Here is an 18,654-nt window from a genome sequence, read left to right as displayed (position 1 = left end):
GTGATGCGAACTTCCCACCCTGTTCCCGGGGCTGCTGCAGGCTGGGGCAAGGCGATGCGGTGTGGTGTACAACACACGTGTGCATGTCACATACAAAGCCGGCACGGTTGGCCACGGGAGCCTCTGGCTATTGTCATCAGTTGCCTGGTTACCCCGAGCTCTGCCACCACAGCCTCTGGGGAGCCTCATGCTAGGATTCTTTCCAGTTTGGGGGTGTGTGCTTGACCCAGAGGAGCCTGGCGGATGACACAGTTCCTGATCACATGCGGGGGGCGGGACACGGTGTCATGCAGAAAGGTTAGAGGACTCAGTGTCGGGCACAGGGGCGGCATAGATGGGGGCATGTTGGGGCCCCAGCAGACAGTGGTGCTGAGGGGGTGCCTCTAGGGACCGACCAGGCCTAATTCTCTCCTCTGCCGGTTGGCGAATGGGCTGGTTGATGCTGGGGAAGGAGCACTGGACTGGGAGCCGACTCAGCTGGATTCGGACCCCAGCCCCACCCGGAAACCATCAGTTTCTCGGTTGCTTTCCAGACTCCTCACTGTGCAATCCACTGTTCGTGACCCGTCCTGCCTCCCCCCGCCCCGCTCCGATCTGAGCACTGCCCAAGCCGCCAGGGGGAGGCTCCAATGCCGGGTTCAAGGGTTGCTGATGCCAAGAGTGACGACCTCCATCTTCACAAGGGCATCCAGCCAGGCAACAGAAGTGAACCCACAGGAGGGATTCGTGTGGGTCAGGGATCAGTGGAGCCCTGGAAAGGCTTCTAAAGGAGGTCTCCTTCCTCAAGGGCTTCCGAAGGAGGAAAGCCACAGGGGAGAAGCCCACTGGGGGAACTGGGATCAGGCAGGCAGGTTCCCTTAGCATTCCCACCAATTCCTTCTGCAGAAGTAGACCGAGATCTTGGGGTGCTCAGTTCAGGTCTCCTTATGAACTCGCGCTCCCTCTTCAGCCTCATGCCCACCCTCGCGTTGGCTCGACCTGCACCATGGTCGGAATTCTATTCACCAGCGTGCAGCACGCACACCTCTCTGGGTCAGCGGCAGACGCTAAATGTGCCCCTCGGAAAACAATAAAGTTCTTCAGACAGACACGGAGGAGAGGGAGAAGCAGCTTCCCCGGGAGGCAAAAAGAGCAAAAGGCTATCCGCAGGGAAGACGCGCTCACTCCCGGTGGGTTCACACCTCGGGGAGGGCCAGCTCGTAGGGTGGCAGCCGTAGGGCAGAGCTGCTGCGGGGGGATGCGAGGGCCACAGGTGGCCCCAGAGCCTGGCTGGCCGCCTGTCAGAGCCAAGGGGCGGGAGGACCCAATCCCAGAGGGGCTGTGGGTCGAGTCCTCCCTGTCCTCAGCTGCCCTTTCTCCTCCCGGAGCCCAGAATGGGAGGCGGGGAGGGGGTGGGGGTCGGGGGGGAGCCACTTGTGCGGATCTCCAGGGCTGGGCTGGCGGGCCTTGGGAAATAGCTTTTGCAGCCCGGCTCTGGTGACAAGAGCTGCCCAGCTGGGCACTCGCCTTGCCCCATCTACCTGAGGGGCCCCTTCTGTCCCAGGGATCCCGGAGGACACAGCTGCCCTGACCCCAGCCTGGCGATGTGGCACACGGAATGGGAGGCCGGGGCCGGGCCCATGCCCCGTCTGACCCTCCAGCCCCAAGAGCCATGTCCGTTCTGACAGCAGCCTCTGCCCCGGAGAGAGGTCGCTGTGTGGAAGACGACTGCCTTCCGGCTACGGGGCTCGGACGCCTCTTCTCCCCGCTCTGTCCCATCCCCCCTCCTTCTTAGATCGGCGCCCCCGACACCACCTTCCTCATGGTTGCAGCTAACAGACGGAGCTCCCAGGGCCAGCGCCATCCAAACCTCAGGACAACTCGATGAGGAAAACCCTATCACCGTCTCATAAGGAGGGAAACCGAGGCCCACAGAACATAAGGCACATGCCCCAGGTCACACGACAGGGAGTGGCGGGACTGGGATTCCAACGCAGGCAGAGGCCGGCTTCCGAGTCTGTGCTGTAACGAGCCCCCTCGGAAGACGCAGCTCTTGGAGGCGGGAGTAGATACCCCCCTCCTCTGCTCCCCCGCTCACGATCTCACGCAGGACCCCCGATACCAGACAGGTGACAACAGCTCGGCACCCTCACTGTCCAGCCCCTCAGAAGCCTCGAGCTCGATGGAAGGCCAGGGAGAAAACACCGCCCTGGGCTTCCCTCCCCTCCGGCTGGGACGTAGGCACAGCGGCCCTCAAGGCAGCAGGTCTGGAGGTCACACAGCGAGGCAACGACCCTCTGGGCTCCCGCACAGCACGCCAGGGTCTCACGCATGCCGTCCGCCTGCGCCCTGCGAGGCTGGGACCCGGTTCCCACTGCCGTCTTACAGCTGAGGAACCTGGAGTGTGAGGCAGGCTCGGAAGGCCAAGCCGCCGATGGGAAAGCGCTCTGGATGGCTGCCCTCTGCGACTGCCCTCCGAGCCAACACGGGTCCCCCAGCGCGGGTCCCTGCTGACGGGAACTGAGGCCAGGCAGGGCCTGTTGCGCACGGGGGTGCTGCCCCTGCTGCCATGGGCAGGAGGCAAGGGAAAGGCTGCCAGCTGAGAAGAAAGGGGAGCAGATGTCCGGACAAATGCGGCCACGTGTCAACAAAACAGGCACTTGAGTTCAAGACGCCGAGACAAAGGTGGCTGGCAAGGCTCCCCGAGGTCCCAGGAGTGCCCTCTGTGCCTGTGCGCGTTCCCAGGGCCCACAAAGGCTGCAGCTGCGTCCCTGAGATGTCACCTTCGGCTCCACCCACTGGGTTTCTGGTGACGGCAGCTCGCTAAAGGCCAACGGGTGATTCTAACCAACACCCCTGCTTTCCCGAAGGACACCTCGTGAGATGAGGAGGGATCCCGTCTGTCACTTCACCGCACCCTTGAGGAAAGAGGAGGCCAGTAGAGGGGAAAGGCACAGGCTCTTGAGGGAGCCCCCGACATAGCGGGCCCCCTGACCACACTGCCTCTGCTCCCACATCCCACATCTGCTGCTGGGCTGGGCCCCGCACCCACAAGAGTGACCCCCACTCTCCAACCCAGCCCCATGCTGCCCCGTGCCCCAATCTGAGAGGACACTTTGCTTCCAAAGTGAAAGATTCTGTCTCCAAGGAGCCTGGAAAATTCTGTACCTGTGCTTATACATATGCCTGGGATGACCTCACCTATAACCGGCACAACCAAGAGGCCCTGGCCACAAGCGGGAAGCTGAGGGGAAACACATGTGGGTCCCTGCGGACATGTCCACATTCCCAAGTGCTGGCCCCCAGCCCCTGCCACGTTGCATGGCCTCTCCCATGCTATCTGCCTCCAGGCGCTCATGACCAGGGAGCTCTGTGTGAGCTGGGGAGGCCCGGGAAACCCATTGGCCTCCCTACTTTGTATCCCCAGATTCCTGAGGATGTCACATTGGGGAGGGACGGAGGGTAGGAGACACAGAACTAACCCTTCCTCCAAGCACAAAACCCAGGGTCTTTTTTCCCAAGAGAGTTGCACAAATGAGCAGGGTCAGGGAACAAGCAGGAGAACCACACAGGGCTGTGACAAGCCCTCATCCGTTAAGAGGTTTAGCTGCTTCTCCTACTAAGGGCTCAGAACCGAAGTCGGGGTGGGCCAGGGAGGGCTCTGTCTCACCTTTGCATCCTGTTTCGTGAGGAAGTCCACAAAGCCGAACCCCCTGTGTGTGCCCGTCCCGGTCATCTTCTTTGGCAAGCGGACGGTCTTCAGCTCCCCGAAGGTGCTAGAAACAAAAGGCAAAATGCAGCAGCTTAAGAATGGAGGCCTGCAAAGGGGCTGGGGTATGTGTGGGAGGGTAGGACCCACTCTCACACATGATTCCTTTCTGGTTAGAAGTACTTGAGGGGGCATATGCGCACGTGTACACACACCCACACCCACACCCATGCACGTGCATGCACCGTACAACAGGGTTGCCTCCCCACTGGCCAGCACGTGCTTGGGGCCATGACTGTCCTTCTCTCCCCTTTCAGATCCCTGCCATCACGCTGGGCATGGAGGGATAATCGGGTTGGAGATGCTGGCGGAGAATGTTTGGTTCTTCTCTGACAGGCTGGCACACTTGGCCTCCCCTTGCCTGTGGGGCTATCTGGCAGGGGTGGGGGCTGGGGGGTGGTGCAGCCCTGCACACCCGTGGCCAGGGCACAGGGCTGCTTGTGTGCACGAGCCTGGGATCCGGACGCCAAGTCAGCAGGGTCTCCTGACCTGAATCCGCCCGCACGGCTGAGCCGAGCACAAGGCAAGCCTGTGTGGAGCGAGCAGGATGAGTCTCTGCTCCTGGTCCCGGGCCCCGGGATGTTTCTCCAGTGCCCTGTGCCAGAACAATACACAGCTACTCCCTCTAAACCCCACGTCCCCTCCCTCTGGGCTATAATTTCGAGATCTGCGAATCTGAAGTCAGGCAAAGCTCTGGAGGAGAAAATGGCTTGGCTCCCCCTGGCAGAAATCATACAGGTAAACACAGCTTGGACCATCCCCTGCCCTCTCCCCCACCCTCTCCTCTCAGATCAACGTTCGAGAAATGCCCGGACAAAAGGATCAGGTCTCTCTGGCTCTCCTGTCTCGCTCCCCCCACCCCAACCCTATCCCGATGTCCATTTATCAAATATATATGCACAAATTGCTGCGGATAAATATTTAATGTGCACGGGATCTGAAGAGGTGTTATTTTATTTGAAAAGCTGCGCACACTTGCGGGTGGCTGGGCACACGGCGCACACACTCAGCGGCCGAGGATGCTTCGGGGCCAAAGACCGATTGGGTAAAAACACAGTAAAGCTCTCGTGAAATGATATAAGCTAAATCCGAGGCGCGAACCCGGAGCCCCGCCAGCATGACCAGGCATCTGCCAGCCCAATTTCCGAAGGCAGGATGGTGTGTAAATGCGGCATTATGATTCCTCAAAATGAATCCGCACGTCTCTCCGAGCTCCCCCAGCAGCTCCCCCAAGGCTAGCGAGGAGGCTGGCCTCCTGGGGAGGGGAGGGGCCAGAGCAGGTAGGCCTTGCAGCCCTGTCAGTCTTCCTGGCCTGGCTGAGGCTCTGGCTCCTTGGGAGGAGGGGGCGCGAGGGGGCGCGGCTGGGGCCCGGAGGCTGGGCAGGTGGGGACACGCAAGAAGGTGAGGTGGGAGGGCCGGAGTCCTCGAGCCTGCAAAGCCTGCTTTATTCTGCCACCTAAAGGCCAAAGCGTCCCATGACAGGCACTGCCTCTTCCTCCGTGAGAGCCGCGGCCGGGGAGGGCAGCGGCCAGAGGAATTTCCACATAGTCTCCTTCAGGTAAACGGTCCGATGGCTCCGAGTTTTTCAGAGAGATGTGGGGACCGCAGGGATGTTGCGTCTGATGGCCACGAGGACCCGACGATGACAGCACTCAGACTCAGCAGGTAAGAGAAGGCCTCAGCCAGCACCTCCCACGTGTCCAGGCCACGCAGGGGGCCCTGCGGACAAGGGTGCGACGACCCTGCCCTAGGCTCCTGCAAGCCTTGGCTTCACCACTGCTTACTCCAAGCAGCCTATGCTAAACTCCCCCCCACCCCCACACACCGGCCTGGCCCGAATGCCCACCCCGCCCCCCGCAGTCAGGGCTCACCGTGTTTCTCCACTAGGGCCCTGCGGTATAGGTGCCGATGCGCTCTCCACCACCCCGAGGTGGGTGCTCAGTTCTGCAACCGCAGAAACCACATCTATCTTGCTCTTTAGGGGATCCGCAGCCAGGAGCCCGCTGCCTGGCCTGGAGGGGACACCTGGTGGCATTTTTGGACTGAACAGACAAGCCCACGGTAGCCCTGGGTCGTAGACACGACCACTGGTATGTTACCACCGACACCCCAAGGGCTGTGTTGAGGGGGACGTGGCATGGGCCACAGGGTAGGTACAAATAGCACACGTGTTCCTTAGTAGTCCTGCCACCCCCATTTCACGGATGGGGAGACTGAGCTCAGGGAGCAGAGGTTCTGGCTAGCAAGGGGCAGGCTGAGGACATGAGCCAGAGCTTTCCTTCCCCTGAAGTGGTCCTTCTGTTACCTGGATGCAGTCTGGCCACCTTCTGGACTGGGGGTCTCTTTTGGAGGCATAAAGGCGGAGCGGGGTGGCTAGGAGTGGCCTGCAAGGACTCCAAGGGCTCTAGTGACTTAGTCAACACCCCATGGCAAGAGAGGGAGACTGAGTCCCAGTTCCTTCCACTCCCGCCATGTGTGAACCGGCAGTCTCTGCCTGCAGGGATTTCAGTCCTGTCCTTTGATGGTCCCGATGGCCTCTGCCCAGATTTCCTCGTAGCCTCAACTAAATTTGTGGTGAGTTAGCTGATGTGAGTGTGTACGTGACAGAGCGGGGCGGGGGGGGGGGGAATGGCTGAGGTGCACTCTTCCCGCTGTAGCACACCACGAGCTGCGGATGCTCTGTGCATGGCAAGCAGCTCAGGGTCCGGAGAAAGGCAAAGAAAATAATTAAAAGGTAGAGAGAAAAGCTGATGAGCAGAGGCTGAAGGCGGTGTGCTCACGTGGCCCGGAGACATGGCATCTCAGAGCTCTGCGGGGGGTGGTCCATGGCAGAGAGAGGCCCTGCAGCCACGAGGGACCAAGCACACGGCTCCAGGGCTCCTGTCCCGGGCAGCTGGGGGGGGCCTCAGGCAGGTCGCAGCCCCTGTCTGCGCGGCACAGAATATGGCTTCAGAAGTCCCGTTATTCTTCAAGGGGACCTGGGAAACGGTCCTGATGAGCATGTTTCCTCCTTTCCTCTAAGAACAGCGCGAGAGAGAGCCGGACCTTGAGGGGCAGCTGCAAGATTAGGGTCAGATCTTTGAAGGCGCTTCCCGATGTCTGGGAAGCCCTGAAATGAACGGGCGAGGCTTCGAGACACCACGATTGCTGGCGTGGCCCCAGCCACCGATGGCCGGGTGCCCAGGGGCAGGGGGATGCTCGGCCTTTTTTTAAACACACCGTTTCCAGATGTAACTGTCTGGATTCCCCAGGGGAGAGAAACCAGAGGCTGGAGCGGCCAGGCGACCAGGCCCCGTCCCCTGGCCATGCGCTTTCTCCCGGCTGCCCCTTTCCCCGGCCCGAGAACAATGCTGGGAAGGCGGCCGACTCCAGCCGCTTGTGTGACTGTGCAGGATAATATAAGGCTGGTACTAATGATCTCAGTGCGATATCGAAAGCGAATTAAAAAGCAAAAAAAAAAAAAAAAAGGTTGGGGGGGAAAATCGATGAAGTACCTTTAGCTCCTTGGAGATAAGCGATATATAAATACCAGCCATTACTAAGGTTCTTATCTGACAGGAAGGTCCACGGAGCCATTTTTAAGAGTGGCTTTTGAAGGAAGTTCTGCATGTACCCTCGTCTCTGGGGAGCAGAGGCCGCCACCTGGGGGAGGCCGGGCAGGGCCGATAGGGACCAGAGAGGGAGGGAAGTCGTGGGGCACCCAGGAGCTCCCCCGCCACCCAGCCCAGACCCCGCCGCTTGGGGAAGGAGCCGCGTGCGCTCCCCACTGTGTAGATAATAGAAACCACAAAATAGCAATTACTGTATCAGAAGCTGTGAATAAAGAGGACATACCGGGCTTTTAAACGTGGCCCTCCCTCCCTCCCCTACCACGCTCACACTTTATAACAAACTCACACCTCACTTTTCCAATTACTTCATTCACCTTGGGTTCACCAATTACTTCCCCACGCCGCAGCCCCACCCTCTCTGCCGCACCCACAGCGCAGGACTGCCGGCACACCGGTGGGCTTTCCACGACTGGAGTTTGTTGTCACGTTTCTAATTTCTTCCGAGATGTGCAGGGGTGGGAGGGAGCGAGGGGAGGGAGAGGTGGGAGGGGGTGCGAGGTGTGGAGCGAGGCGAGCCAATTATGCCCAGCCCTCCTAAACAGGTCTGGGCATGCAAATCAGGTCTGCACTACAGGCCTGAACACAGATACAATATGTGGGTGTGTGTGTGTGCACGCGTGCGTGTGCCGTGGGTGCACGTGGGGGTCTCCTCCCTCCGTGCTCACTGCGAACCCCGCAACCGGACTCCAGCCCTGGCTGGGGTTTTTGGCTCTGCTCCTGAGAAGGGATGAATCCTCCTCTAGCCTCCTTGTCTGAGGTGGTCGTGCCGCTGCTCTGGTGCCCGGGTTCTGGGGCTTCATGAGCGGACTGTGAGGCTGGCCTGCCCCTCTGACCTGTATGCTGACCAAGTGGGGGTCGGGCACACCTTGAAGAGCCTCGGCCCCTCTGCTCCCAGGACCTAAGTCCTTATCACACTCTCCTCTTTGGATCTGCCAGAGGAACCCGCAGCCCAGCAGAAGTGCCGAGTCACGTGGGGAAGTTTGTTGGCATGACTTCTCTTCCACCTGCGCTCAATGCACTGCTGAGGGGGGAAAAAAAATACCAGCTGTCACCCAAGGGACCCAGAGTCACACAACAGCATGGTCTCGACAAGATAAAGGGATGGTTTGTGGTAAGAATAAGCCCCAGGCTTCTTTCCCTTCCTTCTGGAGGTAAGAAAAAAGGGGTAAATCTCTTGGCAAAACAAGGCTTTCAAATACACCCCCACCACCAGCACCAATTTTCCGATTTACCAGCATATCCAGCCGTCCCCCTGGGACTTCTGGGCTGTGGGCCCCCCCAGCACATTGGACACGATCTCCCAATGGCCTTAGGAGGTGGGCACCGCCACTCCCTTTCTGTCAGTGCAGAGAACGAGTCTCAGAAGTCATGGGATTTCTCCAAGGTCACTCAGCAAGTCCTTATGTACCAAAGGGGTGGAGCATCCTATCCAAGGTCCCACAAGTGGCAATGAGCTGAGGCGGGGGGCAAGCAGGTGGCTTGTCCCCTTGTGCCTCTGATCATTCAGCGTTTACAAGCAGCATTTTACAATGTCTTGTGCAGCAACAACCGGCCTGACATTCCCCGGGTACCAGGTGCCGGGAGGGAGGCGATTGTGGGTTAGACATCAACCTTGTTCCCAGGGGACACTCGCCTGATGGGAAGGCAGGGTACACCCCCCCCCCCCCATCCTGCAGACACAAAAGGACTCTGCAATCAAACTTCTTATCTCAGCCAACTAGGGGCCACAGGTCAGGGCTCCCGATCTCTCCCCTCTGTGCCCACCATCCTACAGAAGGGTCTCCCCGTGAACGTGCGGACCCACCAGTGATTCCCACTAGGGGAGTGAACGTGGCAGGGGGGCAGCTGCTCTGCCTGGTATCGTGTCTTGTGGCCTTCTTAACAGTCTCCATGTGGATAAGGGCCCCAGCTGAGGCTTGGAGAGGCACAAACTCATTCCCCTATCGTCTACGATAAGTGATTTCTGCAGTACACAGAGGCTTGAGCGCAGGGTCCAACACCCCAACCTCCCACTGCTGCAATGCGTCCAAAACCCAAAACTGCCGAAATTATGCCTACCTCAGAACCTTTGACCCCACTCTTCTCATGACCTGGACCTCTCCTTACCTCGATGTGCCCACCATTGACTCCCTCCTGTCATTTGATCTCAGCTCAAACGCCCCCTTTCCGAAGAGGCCACTCCATCCAATGTTGTTCCCTACCTCACGGGCCACTCTGTCACATCTGAGCACTGTCGGAAATGACCTGTTTACTTGTCTTTCCCTTCTCTGTTCTAGAAATAGAACGAACACTCCAAGACGGCTGAGTTTAGTCCCTGTTGTGTCTATAGAGTCCAGGCCTGTGCCTAGCACGCACTCTCACATTCACTCGGCCATGCGTTTGGCCTTCAGTGTCCTACCCCAGGGCCAGGTCCCTATACTGAGCAAGCACTGGCTACTGGAGCCATGTGGTCACGTCTGGGGGCAGAACACACAGTCCTTCTGTCCTGAGGATACGTCTTCACATACCACAGGTGATTACAGGAGTGTGCGGCCCTCGGGGGAACCACTCCTTCCAAGAGACCCACATGCGTCCCATCGATTACAGCGCAATCACTGCAGCAAGCAAACATGGGACTGGCTCTAGGATTTATTGGGGGGTCTAGGAACGGGCCAGTGAGCTTCAGAATCGAACCCCGCTGGGTCAGAGAAGACACATCTCTGGAGGTTCCCTCTAAACAGCCTCGGCCAAGGTGCAGATGCGAGCAGGGAGCCTGGCCATGGCTGCCCTGCTGTAGCTGGTATCTCCTCCCCCAGAGGGCTAAGCTGGGGAGCGTGTGTACCCTGTGGACCGGAGCCTCGTCGGGCACTGGCTCTCAGAGACATTTAACGGAGACCGATTTGGACATGCAGTTCCTTCCTCTTTTGTTCTCTCTCTTGCTCGCTCTCTTTTTAAAGGGTGGCTTTTAGACCGAACTTTTCCAATTACTCACCACTCATCGCGGTGAGAGCCGGATGTGGAAAGGTTACCTCGTCTCCATCAGAGCAATCCTCCCTTTCACTCTGGCCTCTTGGAGGCTGAAAAATGGCCCGGTTTCCAAGAAAGTGAGAAAGGAAGCGCGGAGGACAGCATTTAGCTTTTCTCAATAGCCTTTCATGGCTCCTTTCCAGGCAAGCGTGACCCTCTCGTTTTCGAGATGAGGACTCCTGGGCCGAGCAGTTAAATGGTATCTCTGAGTCAGAGTCGGGGCCCGTATTCCAGGCAGGGCCCACACTCTCTCTTGCAGCTAGCTCCTGTAAGGAGGGCATGTGGCCCCGAGGAATGGAAGCTTCTGGCCTGACTCTTGGTCTTCACCAGCTGCGTGACCCCGGTGGAGTCGTTTCCAGGCTGGACTGAAGGAGGAGAGCGACACGCAGGCACACGCAAGGGGAGTGGAAACCTGCTCTAGGTTCAGGATCCCTGCTCCACCAGAAGGGGGCAGGGACCACTCAGCCCCAGTCTGGACGGCCAGCTGGATGCCTAATACAGGTAAACACAGCTTGGACCATCCCCTGCCCTTTCCCCCACCCTCTCCTCTCAGATCAACGTTCGAGAAATGCCCGGACAAAAGGATCAGCACCCGGGCTGCCTCAAGTACTCCCCAGCTCTTCTCTTTCTTCTAAACCATCCTACTGTCCAGATACTTTGGAGAAATGCAATTTCTAAATATTGGTAACAAAGTCGAAACATTTTAGACACCGTGTCACCAAGTGCAACACACACAGCCTGTGGGGGGCCTGTCCGTCACCTGCACACCTGAGTTCCTGTTCTGCTGTGGTTCCAGAGATCAGAGAGGCTGCTCTACTTCCAAAGTGATGAAATTTCCTCCCCTCCTTGTTAGTCAGGACTGGGCCTCTCCTGGCCGCTGGCAGTCCAACGGCCCCTTGCTGGCTTGGGTTCACATAATGTGGCCCTGGCGGTTGGGGGGGGGGGGTCTAAGTTCCGGGAGACAGAGAGGGTCTTCCCAGTGCACTTTGCTCTCCAGCATCTACTCCAGGCATGGACCACTTCTGGCGACACATTCACCAAAGGAATCATTGCTCCCCGCCCCCAACCCCCATCCTCCAGGACACAGACTCAGATTTGAGGCATGGAAACAATTTGAATATGCCTCGTCATTCAGCTAGCACGGGTCCTTCATTCTTGGGCAACTATTTCCCGAGTGCGTCCTGAGTGCAAATGCTGAACTCCGTGCTGGGAAAGAACAGACACACTCTGGAAGGCCTGTGCTCTTAACCAGCGGGGGTCCATCCGTGCACGGCTGAAGGATTTGAGAAGCCACTGAAGGCTGGATACTGTCTGCTGAACCTAAGTGTTGTCCTTAAGCAGAAGATGTCATAAAAATAGTTCTAAGATCAAAGGTGACCAACTCTTTAAAAACAGTAGTTTCCAAGTTTGTCCTGAAAGATGTTAAGAGGTATTTTGTGTAATAAGTCTTCTGGAATTAAGTAAATTTGAGAGCTAGCTGGTTAAACACAGTTCAGCAAGCTTCTCTGCTGCAGACCTTGTCAGTGCTTTTAAGGTATTAGGTACATGGAAGGTGGATCTGGAAGGGTGAGGGAGAAGACAGAGTACTTCTCAAATTCATCTGGCCATTGAACCTTCCTACCCCCAAACAAGAAAACCTATTAGCATCTCTCGGGACACAATTGTGGAATACAATTTGGGAGAAGCAAGGTCAGGCAATGATCATGGAAGGCTGGAGCGCACACAGTGAAGCAAAGCTTCTACCTCGCCCGGAGCTCTAAAAGTGGGGAGCTGCTGCAGAGGTCTAGTTTTGCCCATGAGGGGCCAAGTCCCAGCATCACTGAAAGAATGGAAGTGTGGCGTCAGACATGGGTCCCGATCCCAGCTCTACACGTGATGTCACCTTCCCCAGGCTCAGCTCTTCACCTGAGAAATGACGGCCCCGCCCTACGAGGCTGCTGGATGGAGGATTCCCGGCGTATAAGGGGAATGAAGAAATGGAAGCCCTAGACAAGGGTGCTCACAACCATTAAAAGGATCTGCGCTGGTGCCAAGCGAGGGACCGCTTCCAAGCCCTTATGGGGTTTCAGGCTGAAGCTGAGAAAGAGCAGGCTGGGCCAGGCAGGCCCCTCCCAGTGGACCCCCAGGAGTTCTCAGCCAATTGCTGAGAGAGCCAGATGTGATCTTGTGATTCTTGGTGCCCAGAAAAAAAAAAGCAGCAGCTCTTCATCTTACCCACATGACCCACCAGTTTTACAAGATAATTGGAAGAAACTATCCCCGGGGAGGCATCCCTCAGCCAGACCCAGGCACCCCTGTTTTCCCTCGGGCCGAGCTAGCCCACTGGAGCAGCTCGTGTTCCTTCTTCCTTTTGGAAGGAGAGGATCAGGACGCCACCCCTGGCCTGGGGCGCACATTCTGGTCAGTTCCACGCCTCTGCCGGGGTGAGTTAATGAAATCCACAGCGGACGCGCTCCCCCACTTTCTCCCCCTCTGGTCTTCAGCTGCCTCAAGTACAGCTAATCCCATTACAAGAAAATAAAGTGGATAATTCAGGCTAATGAAATCGTTACAAGAATGTGGCCAGCCAGAGGTGGACATTCAGAACCAATTTAACACCCTTTGGTGTCATTATCCTCAGTACAGGAAATGTTGGAGCGAGGGAAGGAAAAAAAAATTAAAAAGGAAAAAAAGAGAAAACCCAGCCTCTTTCTTGTTGGCTTAAATCTGGTTAAAGAATGGATCTGCCTGTCTCTTGCTCAGTGTTATTATCTCTGCCAAGTGTGCTATCTCCACAGTAACCCCAGAAAATATCAAAGTGGGTGGAGAAACTCTGGAAGTCGCCGACCGTGCTGGAACCCAAAGACCCCTCCACACCTTCCCCTCTGCCCAAACCTGCCGCTGCTCCAGCAAGGACCGCTAAGGGATGAACCCCCGGGCCCCGAGCCAGCACCGAACTCAGAAGCCTCTGATGCGGGATTACACTGTTAGTCCCTGGGGTCTGAGTGAGGCAGGACAAGCCAGGGTGACCTCCTGTGCAAAAGAGAGCAGGCAGCAGGACCCCTCAGCAGGAGGGGGGGCTGAGCAGGGGGCGTCCCTTATCGCTGGCTCACACCCCGCTCATGCCACCTGCCGCCAGGTCACAGCCAGGCTTCCGGAGAAGGCTGAATTAAGAGTGGCCACTCAACTTCTTTGCACCTGCCGCCTGCCCTCAGTGTCCACCCCTGCTCCTGCCATGTCTCCCCCATACTCAGAAAGGGCCCTGGCAACTGCATTTTTGGGGTCCATTTCAGTGCCCAGAACCTTAAGGAGGACAGCCTCCTATCCCGAAGCCCCACCACAACCGGCTGGTTCCCATCAGCCCGGACGCGGCTTTCCCACTCGCGTCTTGGACCGTTCTAAGCCCTCTGGCTAAGGGCCACCTCTAGGTGCTCCTAACGGGGCAACGGTCACAGCATAAGAAGGAGCATGTGAAGGGACGAGAAGAGAAGATCCTACAAATGTACAGAGAACTTCTGCCGAGCTGGCTGGGTCATGGAGGGATCTTAGGGGGCACCTGCGGGTTGGATGTATAGTCACTGGGGGGTTAGAGGACTACCAGGGACAGTCCCCCTGTAAAAAGTGCCAAACAGCAGCCCTTAGTAACCGACACCCACCTCCTACTTTCTGATCAAGGCTGTGGGGGTGCACTAAGGCATATGCCCCACTCATGGCCTCCGGGCCCCTTCTCTCGGACCCCCCTGGAGGAGCACCATCCACACGACCTTGACATCCACACAAGTCTCTGTGATGTCCTGACAGCAGCTTCAGAAAGTGGTGGCACGGTGGCAGGAGCTCCCACAGGGGTTCAGGGAAACCATTCAGCTCCCTCTTGGGAACACACATGGGGTGGGGGCCGATGCCACTACTTCAGGGCCCGGAACAGAGACTCAGGGAGCCAGGGGTTCAGAATAAAGCCACACAGCTCCTGCAGCCCGCACAGATGTTCTCGGTCGGTCACCCAGAATCAAGAGACTCCAGAAAGAAGAGCCCCCCGAACCCCGCAACCAACAGCGACGCCACTATGCCCACACACTCTGCTTCCGCCTGTTGATTCTGGGAAAGCCCTTGACCCTGCCCTCTGCCCACCGAAAGTCTATTTACTTTTACTTTACAACTTGTTTAGCTAACTTCTCATCCCACAGCAGCTGGAAAGGGCCAAGGGGTTAATAGTGGCCAGGGCCTAACAGGCCTCCAGAAGTGATCACTGCCAGCCGTGGGTCGGACCAGGGGTGGGCACGCTTTCTCTGCACAGGGTCACACGGTAGGTATTTCTGGCTTTGCAACGGCTCAACCCTGTAGCATGAAAGCAGCCACACGGTATGCAGACGAATGGGCACGGCTGAGTGCCAATAAAACTATATTTACCAAAAAGGGGGGGGGGCTGGCATCACATGAGCCTTATTTTGCCAATGCCCAAATTAGCCCTCCCAAACCAAAACGTGGAATTTAAACCACAACACAGCACACAACACAACACAGCCGCCCAGGAATGTCAGCTGTGGGACAGAGAGCAAACACTCTGGATGGCTCTAATCGGCAGCCGCACGGCAGCCTGGGCACAGCGCCCTGTGTATGGGTAGAAGGGGGCACTGTGTACTTTAGAAAGACTTCCACTGAGTGGTCAACATTTCCAGAGAGGACTGAGGTCAAAGGCGCTTACCAGGGAACGCTCATTGCTGGTGGTCTGCTCTTAGCAGTGAGCGTTCGACCCCCTGCCCAGGACCTACTCGGCAGAGGAGCAAGTAGACAGCCCTGTAAAGCCAGCTGCTGCCCCGCTAAATGGCATGAGGGCAAGATGGCCAGGATGCACAATGCCACCTCAAGGACCTTCCCACCCAGCCCGACAGCCTTGCAGACCCTGTGTTTGCGGCCACCTGCCCCATTCCCGTTCCTTGATGCCCACGGACTGTTGTTCTGTTTGTGAGGATGAGTGTCTGTCTCGCCAGCTGGACCAGCAAGTGCCCAGCACCCAGGACAGGTCCAACAGTGCCTGGGGTGCAGCAGGCACTCAGCAGAGACTGACCGGTGGCTGCCGACGGACCAAGTTGTGAATGGTGCTCACTAGTCCTCGCTTTTCTGTTTCTAGTCACCCCGGAGAGTGGGGAGTGGACTAGCGTGTGCTGATGCATACCACATGCTAACACCACGCAAGCAGCTCTCTGTTCAGGGGCTCAAGCAACCCCACAGGGTGGCAGCGCTCCCAGGGTGCACGTGACACAACGAGGGGACATCTGTCAGAGAGCTGGTGGCCTGGTCTATGGAGCTTCCTGACTTCCAGCTTTGCCACATGATGCCCCTCCGGGCAGAGCAGCCCACTTCTGCCCTCGAACTAAGTCCTCCGGTCCTAGCTGCAGGCTGCCAGTCACTGGGAAACTATCAGGCCAAAGAGGGAGGGCGCACAAAAGAGGCTGTGAAGATGATGATACACAGGGCGCCTCCTAAAGAGCTTGGCATTCTAGAGGCTTCTGATACCTGCCTCTAGGAGGAACACTCCAGGTCCCCAGCGCATTAGAAAGCCTGCTATGGACGCCCTCTGCCGCCTCCCTGAGAGTTCCAAGCATCTGTCTGAGCTGGGAAGGGGCAGAGACTGTGGTCACCGTGTCTCCCCAGGAGGCTCTAGTGGGACAAGTCCATGCTGGGAGATGACCACTTTTTGGGTCTACTGCGGTTCGGACAAGGGTATGCCTCAGATAATGGAGTCACCCCAACATATGATCCTCTGAGAAAGCCAGGCCGATGGCCACAGGGCAGGACAGCAAGGCAGCTCTGCAAAGGGGAGAGAGGCAAATCCACAGCCCTGGCCAATCGATGGAAGGTGCTGGAGGCTGTCCCAGAGGCACGGCAGGAGACAGGGAGCGAGGACAGTGATTCATGCCACTGAGCCTGCCAGCGTGGGGGGTGGGGGTGGGGGGAGGACTCACCCCGGCTGGGACAAATATTGTTTTTAAAAGTCTGGGAAAGAAAACAACAATAAAACAACTCAGACTCGGTGGCTGGCCAGTTTTGAGAAGCAGGGAGAGGAGGAAATGGACCTGTGAGAAGGCCTATTTGTTTGGCGCCAAACAAACCAATGCAGAAGTGTCCATTTAGTCACAGAAGGGGAAGGGGAGGCTGCGAATCGGGTGGTCACCAGAAGCCAAGAGCTACGTGGTCTAAGCCAGGCCAGGGGCAGCCTAGAGCCGGCGGCAGACCACGGGCTCCAGAGGGCAGGTTCCGGGCGCGGCAGGCAGAGGGGAGGCAGTGAGCCAGCCACGTGTGAACGTGGGCCGGGCATCGGGGTGTGTGGGGTGGGGAGGGTCTCCCCTGTCAGGGCCAGCTAGGAGTGGGGCTGCGGGATGACCGAGGAGCTGTAGGCAGAGGTGCAGGGAAAGGAGAAGCGCCAGCAGCCAGAGGGAAGGAGGCGTCGTCTGCGGCAACCACTGTCCGTCCCAGGAGCTGGTGAAGGAGTGTCGTTCGCAAAGTTCGCGAGGAGGGAGAGGGAAGTTATCGTGTCTCCGGCGATGCACAAAGAGCCCACATGCTTTATCCCTGCTCCCTTGCAGCGCTCAGGAGAGGGGCCCTTTGTGGGCTATGCCTCCCCCTCCTCGGTCCGTTTGGATGAGGAGGAAGTGTGGCGGCAGCTTCTTCTGAGGCGGCAGGCCCACTGTGACCGGAGTCTTGGGGTGGGCATGCCCCCCCCCCCCCCCGAGGTGCACACCAGCTGTGGTTGTGCGCAGCTACTGACGTTCTGGGGCGAGGTTGTGCCTGCAGCTCCCCGAGTCTATCCTGACTGCTACGGGTACGGAAACACAGGTGTTTGCGGAGAGACCAAGCTGGCTGGGAGCCAGCGGCAAGGAAAGGAGCCGAAGTTCAACAGCAGCCCCAGGGATGGGGGCTCGCGGAGATGGGTCTTCAGGGTCCCTCTCTGGTTCGCTTCTCTGTGCAGGTGAGAGGGACCTCCAATGTGCCCGGCCCTTTGCCAGGTGTCCAGAAGGTTCGGGAGGGTGAGGCCTGTCCCCTGACTGCTCTCTCAGGTCCTTGAATGCTAGGATGGCTCTTTGTGTTTCAAAGGACAATGAGGAAAAAGTGACTTAGGCATTGGAGAACCACGGTCCACGGGCGAATTTGGCCTCCTAGCTATGCCCGTGGCTTCCAGCTATGCCCACGGCTCACTCTCACCTCAGAGTGCTCTGGAGCCACGGCAGCGTAACTGTGTATCTGTGGCAGAGGCCATACAGCCCACAAAGCCAAAAACACTGACTCTCTGACCACACTGGCCGGTCTCCAGAGGAACAGAAGTGGCAGCATAGATACAGGAGGTAGAAAGACGTTTACTACGTGGGATGGGCCCATATGATTAGGGAGGCCAAGGAGCTCCACGCACTGCTGTCTGCAAGCTGAAAGCCCAGGGAGGCTGGTATAGTCCATATTCAAGGGCCTAAGACCTAGGGGACCCAACAGCATAAGTCCCAGGCCAAAGGCCCGAGAACCAGGGGACCTATGGTGTGAGCCCCGGTCGGAAGGCCCGAGAACCAGGGCTACCAAGCAGGTGACAGATGTATCAGCTTAAGAAGGCGGGCTCACCCTTCCTCCACCTTTCGGTTCTATGTTGGCCCTCTGCGGACTGGATGGTACCAGCCCACGCTGGGGAGGGCCACCTGCTCCACTCAGTCCACGATTCAAATGCTGTGACTCGGCTCACAGACACACCAGGTGCTCTGGGCACCTGGTGGCCCTGTCAAGATGACACATGAAATTCACCACCACAGGCTCATCACAGAAGTCTGACAGCCCACCTGCAGCCCCATCTCCTTCCCGGGCCCCAATCCCACGCTGCCACCCCCGCGCCCGGCTCGGGGCCTCCTCCTGCACTGCTGCCCCCAATTCTGTCCCCCTGAAAAGCAGGGTCTCTACCTCGTCACTCCTGAATCATCTGTTTGCCTTAATCAGGCTTATTAGATCACGAGGCACTTAAGCAGAGGCTGTGAGAAAACCGAAGTCAACTGGTCTTCAGGGAGGTCTGCACAAAGCTCCGCGAGGCCTTCCTGCCTCCCCCTCCTGCTGCCTCATTCACCTAAGGGGCACTGGTGAGGGGCGCCTTCTCAGGAGCCGGCCATCGCAGCCGGCTGACCCCGGCACTCCCACAGCAGCTCCTCTCCGCAGGGCTGGGGCAGGGGCGACCCGCCTCATCGCCCTGTCGGGGCAGTGACAAGACACAGGGCCCGGAAGGAACAGGCGCTGCCTCCTCCCCGCGGCCCGTCCCCACACACGATCTCACCCCATAAACGC

At 58.1% G+C, this 18,654-nt stretch overlaps 1 protein-coding gene across 2 annotated transcripts in view; it reads right to left on the bottom strand.

Annotated features, from left to right (window-relative positions):
• Positions 1 to 18,654, bottom strand: part of RBM19 (RNA binding motif protein 19) — a 128,499-nt gene that overhangs the window by 33,264 nt on the left and 76,581 nt on the right. For both annotated transcript variants that reach the window (XM_059139085.1, XM_059139086.1), the window contains exon 22: positions 3,650 to 3,755. In XM_059139085.1, the coding sequence (XP_058995068.1) occupies positions 3,650 to 3,755 (106 nt within the window). The remainder of the gene's footprint in view (positions 1 to 3,649; positions 3,756 to 18,654) is intronic.

The sequence above is a fragment of the Mustela lutreola genome, chromosome 11, assembly GCF_030435805.1.
Source record: "Mustela lutreola isolate mMusLut2 chromosome 11, mMusLut2.pri, whole genome shotgun sequence".
Taxonomy (NCBI): domain Eukaryota; kingdom Metazoa; phylum Chordata; class Mammalia; order Carnivora; family Mustelidae; genus Mustela; species Mustela lutreola.
The sequence above is the reverse complement of the archived record's forward strand: the minus strand, read 5'-3'. Positions and strand labels throughout refer to the sequence as shown.